The 5,757-nt window shown below is 42.1% G+C and overlaps 1 protein-coding gene across 2 annotated transcripts; it reads right to left on the reverse strand.

The window, feature by feature from the left end:
• Positions 1–1,518: 1,518 nt before the first annotated feature.
• Positions 1,519–5,757, reverse strand: Cdkn1b (cyclin dependent kinase inhibitor 1B). 2 transcript variants are annotated; one of them, XM_008837510.3, is made up of 4 exons: positions 5,651–5,757; positions 4,813–5,330; positions 4,137–4,269; positions 1,519–2,095 (listed from the first exon to the last, which is right to left on the reverse strand). In XM_008837510.3, the coding sequence occupies exons 2-3, from the start codon at positions 5,285–5,287 to the stop codon at positions 4,145–4,147; spliced, it is 600 nt and encodes a 199-aa protein (XP_008835732.1). In that variant the 5' UTR covers positions 5,288–5,330; positions 5,651–5,757; the 3' UTR covers positions 1,519–2,095; positions 4,137–4,144. The 2 variants fall into 2 exon arrangements, with proteins under 2 accessions (XP_008835732.1, XP_008835722.1); XM_008837500.3 differs by having other exon boundaries at positions 4,813–5,751.

Consider the following 5,757-nt stretch of genomic DNA (forward strand, 5'->3'; position numbering starts at 1 on the left):
AATTTGTGTATGATCATCAGTCTCACATGACAAATGCCTGGTGTGGAATAAACACCGATTTCTTAAGGACCTGTATGTTTGGGTATTTTGGACACAATTAATAGATAGATGGCCTAGATAATTGCTTTCTGTTCTTCATACCACTTCAAAAGTGTAAATACAAAATTTACAGAAGTCTTTGAATTACTTTCATTTTCAGTCCTGCAGATCTGTGTGATCAGACTATACTTATGTAAGTCTTTTTTTTTTTTTTTTTTAAGTTTTTGTTTGTCTTTTGGGTTCACATTCACATCCTAGAAGGCATAAGAACTAACTCATGGAGACTCTGACAGTATTACTTATATGAAAATGTGGCTTTTCCACTTCCTACAGAATTGTCCACCCACACAGAACTAAGTGGAAAATGACCACTAACTACATTCAGCACACACACACACACACACACACACAAAACTCATCTGAGCTGTAGGCCTGAATTTTCTAGATATTTGTCACTTCATGCTGTTTTTGTGTGACTGTGACTAGCATGCCAGGCCCAATACCTCAAACAGTAAAGCACATTACAGTTCCACTCAGTAAATAGCTATGGAAGTTTTCTTTATTGATTGCTTGATGGATAACAATAATTGGCATCTTTTTCACACATTACAAAAAATTATACTTGGCTCAGTATGCAACCTTTTAAGCATAGCCATATTATTTAACAAAAGAGGGGGGAAACCTATTCTACCCAATACAGCATTTACAAGTGCACAAAAACATGCCATTTTGGCTTGTATATTGCCTAGATTAAAAAAAAAATCTCTTTTTTTAACATAAATAAGTTAGTATAATTTTCAGTGTCTTTACAGAGTTATGTACACAGGTACACTTCACTGTTGTTTCATACACAGGCAATGAAGATACTGTTTAAAGATATAGTATCCACTTCACTTTACAAGTGTGCTTTTTCTACATGCACCTTCCTTTAAAAACAGCACTTTCCTTCGGGCAAATTAACAAGTAGAATGAGAAGCTTTGAATTAAAAAAAATTATTTCATTATTTGTGTAAAGTTACTTACTTTAGAAATATCCAGGGATTTTTAAATAATTTTGACTGTCTACAGAGTTTAAGTAAAAAAAAAAAAGATAATTTTCTAAACAAATTTCACGTTTGATGATCCGTTCTGAGTGTCTAGAACTTGCCATCAGGTACCCCAGATTTTTGCCCAGTATTACCTGGAATGATTATCAAACTGCTCAATAATTAACTGGTAAATTCCAATTTTGAGGGAGAAAAAAGGATCATTTGTGTGTGTGTGTGTTTTTTTAAAGACATTTGTTGCTACATAACGGAATGGTCAGAACTCACGTTTGATGATCCGTTCTGAGTGTCTAGAACTTGCCATCAGGTACCCCAGATTTTTGCCCAGTATTACCTGGAATGATTATCAAACTGCTCAATAATTAACTGGTAAATTCCAATTTTGAGGGAGAAAAAAGGATCATTTGTGTGTGTGTGTGTTTTTTTAAAGACATTTGTTGCTACATAACGGAATGGTCAGAACTCCCAAATGAGATTAAGCTTCATGTAAAGATAAATAGTAACTATTTGTAGCCAGTATTGAAATTTTGATTATTTTAAAAATAAAGTATCAGTTCTCATTGAAAGAGACATTATACCTTTAAAGAATACAATTCAAACCCTTCCCAAAATTGCTTCTCTTCATGCAAGTCAAATATTTTTCTCCTTGCTAGTAACTGAAGCAAATTCTTCAATCCTCCCCCCTACCCATGCCAATTCCTCAGCCCCACCCTGCCCTCCCTTCCCCGATGTTTATGTGCTACATAAAAGGTAAAAACTATATACACAGGTAGTACAGTGAAGCAAATAAGGAAAGACCTAATTGCGCAATGCTACATCCAATGCTTTTAGAGGCAGATCGTTTAAGAGTGCCTAAAATTTTTAGTGTTATTATGTTGTTGCTTTTCAGTGCTTATACAAGATGTCCATTCCATGGAGTCAGCCATATGTATTTAAATTTTTTTTCCTGTATATCTTCCTTGCTTCATCAAGCAGTGATGCATCTAATAAACAAGGAAACATTCTTAATTCTGCAAAAGAAACAAGAATGAATTAGGGAGAAGACACTAAAGTAACATTGCCAATAAAGTACATGAATTATTTTGTCACTAAGAAATCCCTGCATGATGAGGGGATAAATATCTGTAGGAAAAGTTTGATAACTACAGTCATCTCTACGTAATATTAAATGGATTTTCTTCTCAGCTCTGTGTGGTGTTAAGGTTGGGGCACTTAGCAAGTGGGCAATTTTGCCCAGACCTCCCGTGTCCCAGGGGATATTTAGAAATGTCTAGAGACATTTTTAGTTGTCACAAGTGGAGGAGGAAGACTACTACTGGCATCTTGTGGGAGAGAACAGGAATAATGCCAAACACTAAAATGCACAGGACAGCCTCCCACAAGGAAGAATAATTTGGCCCAAAATGTCAACGGTGCAGAGGTTGAGAAACGCTAAAGAATCTGGGTTAAAAAAAAAGAATCTGGGTTAAAGAGAGTGAGAGAAAAAAGAAATTCAGGAACCATTAACACCAGAATAGCATAATTTCCTAAACTTGAAAAAATGCTTAGAAATATAATGTTTAAAGGAAATATAATTTTAAAAGACTGCCAGAGAAAACTTATATTAATATTTTTTAAATTCTAATTTCTTATTAATATAAAGAAATATGCATGAGTACTTTTGACTAGATCCTCACTATTTCTCAGTAGTCTCTGAGCTGGTAACATGACTAACAAACAGGCCTTTGTTAGAGTGGGGCCAGGTTAAAATCCGGGAGGTGCATCTGAGAAGCTAGGCCACAAGCCACACAAACCAGCAAAAGGTACAGGTGTGATGGTTGTTCAGGAGGGACTTTCATCCAATGTTCCCATTTTACAGAGGGTAGAATGTGAAAGTTCTAAAGTATTGTTTTCTATTAGCTCTGAAAAATGCCAGGTCTCTATGAAGCCGTATTATGACATGATTTAAAAACACAACAAACCTGAATCCTATTTTAACCCTATGCTCCTTAATTTAATTTGAGGATCTGAAAAGCTAACATTAACTGTTAAGATCTCTTTATATGCTCGGCTATTGAGTGGACTTTGGAAATGGGCTCAGACTTTGTTTATAAGGACCTTATAAACTACTAATCTATGTAGTCAGATCGTTATGAATAGTCAACCTATGTAAATTTAGGGGCTGGACTACTCTAATGAGCTATTCCCAGTGATGAAATTTTGGTTGGTGGATAAATCTCCACTTGTGCTGGACCTACCAGGGCTTGTCCTAACATCCATTTCTCCTTCAAATATCCAAACCATCCTCTCTCGGCACAGCTAGCATACACAGGCTGACGTGTTCCTGGGCTACTTACTCTAGCTGTTAATTTAACTTCTGCTTTGTAACTTCAGGGTTAAAAGTCAGAAATTTTGTAGGAACTATAGTACTTCTGAGCTTTCCACATTGGCTTTTTTTTTTTTCTTTTTAAATACTAAGTTCCCTTCTCTCTCTTCAAAATATACCAACAAGCAAAGTGACAGTTTATTAAAATAAAAAAGAATGCAGTGCAGCACCTATTCACACTCCTAACCCTCTGTCTAACCAAATATGAACTATGTAGACCTAACTTTTCTCTTTTAATTGTGTATTTGCCTTTTTCTACATAAGGCTCAAAATAAGTTAGGGACTCAAATTGAACCCATAGAAATGAATTCTCATGAAGTGAGACTGGGGGTACCCAGGTCCTTATTTGATGAGGGAAGAACTCTGTTGTTCCCAGCCTAAGTTTTGGTGGGATTCCTAAGGACTTGACTTTCCTACTCTGGAGCCTTGGTGACAAGTACTTGCCTGGGACACTTATTCTGGTTACACTTCACAGAAAACATCTTGGGACACAAGTACTTTGCAGAATTACAGTCTCCTCAACAGTAATTCCCATCTTTCCCCATTACTAATAAAAAATTAGCAATGACAATGGGAAAACAACTCCTCCTGGTAAGTAACCTGCCAGAAAACCAGGGGTCTGCAGGCCTCCCGGGGACCGCGGCCCAGCTGGGGTATCGGTTTTGTGCTCCTCCAGATTAACCCACCGAGTCGTTTACGTTTGCCGTCTTCGAAGACCAGGCTTCTTAGAGGGTGTCTGCTCGACAGAACCAGCGTTTGGGGAACCGTCTGAGACATTTTCTTCAGTTCTGTTGGCCCTTTTGTTTTGCGAAGAAGAATCTAAAAGAGGGGAAAGGGTAAATTTTTAAAAGAACACACAGACAAACCATCTTTATTATCGAGAACAATGGCTAACAGACGTTGGTCCAGGAGTCAAAGGATGAAAAGCCCACCACCTCCACCCACGAATCCTGGACCCGCGATCCCCAGTAGCCTCTAAAGACACAAAATGAGGTTGTTTTCATATAACAGAAATTGTATTCTACGCCCCACAACTCTCTGTCTCCCTGGTCAAGAAGGAGGCAGTTGGTAAACATCCCCACTTTGTCCCATACCTATGGCTGGCTGGAGAGGGGAGGAACCCAGATGTGTTAGGCTGGGGAAGTTACCAGAACTTACTATCTCCGGCTTCTGACTTCAAAATCATAAACAGACCAAGCAGTCAGCTAGGAAGCATTTCAAAACTAAGCTTAACACAAGCTCACCCCCCGCCCCCCATCTAAACCACAACACGCTGGAAAAACAAGCTGAATACGCTCTAGCAGGCACAGCGGCGCCACAGACAGACACACAGACATTTTACTTTTTTCCAAGGGTCATTACCTTCTGTTGCAGGTCGCTTTCTCATCCCTGCGCACTGCTCAGCTAACCCCGCCTGGCTGTCGGATGGGTCTGGCATTTGGTCCACCAAATGCGAGTCCTCAGAGTTTGCCTGAGACCCGTTTAAAGGCAGCGCCTGGCGGCTCCCGTGGACATCCAGGCTCTCCTGCGCCGGCACCTTGCAGGCGCCCTTCGGGGGGCGCGGGGGTCTGTAGTAGAACTCCGGCAAGCTGCCCTTCTCCACCTCCTGCCACTCGTATCTGCCCTCCAGGGGCTTGTGATTCTGAAAATCGAAATTCCACTTGCGCTGACTCTCCTCTTCCATATCTCGGCAGTGCTTCTCCAAGTCCCGGGTTAACTCTTCGTGATTAACCGGGCCGAAGAGGTTTCTGCAGGCGGAGGGCTTGGGGTGCTCCGCTTGTCTGGCGTCCATCCTCTCCAGGCTGGGGCTCCCGTTAGACACTCGTACGTTTGACATCTTCCTCCCCGGGCGGGTCTGGACCACCGCCTAGGCGCGCACTCTCGAGAAAAGAATAGTAATAATAAACAAAACTGAACCCAAGCGAGATGCCCGGGGCCGCAGCGCGAAGCTCTCCTCGAAGCCCAGCGACTGGCCCGCGGGAGTCCAGTGGAACCGAGCGGGACTAGCGACCGGCCGAGCCGCAGGAGCGCGCAGGTCTGGGGGAGGGAGCGCGGGGACGCCCCGGCTGCGCCGCCCAAGGCTCGGCGATCAAGTGTACGGGAGGGCGGGGAAGGGAGGGGAGGAGGCTGGAGGAGGTGGCGAAGCCAGTCCCGGCGCAGGCCCGGGCGAGCCCGCGGGTCCCGCAGCCTCTCTGCAAACCTGGGCGCCGCGCGAGTCCCGGAGTCGCGAGCAAGTGGGCACAGCGGATGGGGGAGAGAAAAACACCCCGAAGAGACGAGCCCCACTTTTTTTTTTTTTTTTTATTT

The sequence above is a fragment of the Nannospalax galili genome, unplaced genomic scaffold (genome assembly GCF_000622305.1).
Source record: "Nannospalax galili isolate Female #2095 unplaced genomic scaffold, S.galili_v1.0 scaffold210, whole genome shotgun sequence".
Lineage (NCBI taxonomy): Eukaryota > Metazoa > Chordata > Mammalia > Rodentia > Spalacidae > Nannospalax > Nannospalax galili.

Bases quoted from the DNA above. Each gene is read 5' to 3' on its own strand.
- Cdkn1b (XM_008837510.3), bottom strand. From the start codon at position 5,287: ATGTCAAACGTACGAGTGTCTAACGGGAGCCCCAGCCTGGAGAGGATG. The intron at 4,270-4,812 runs GTAATGACCCTT...CCCCTCTTTTAG, and splicing joins AAAGCGACCTGCAACAGAAG to ATTCTTCTTCGCAAAACAAA.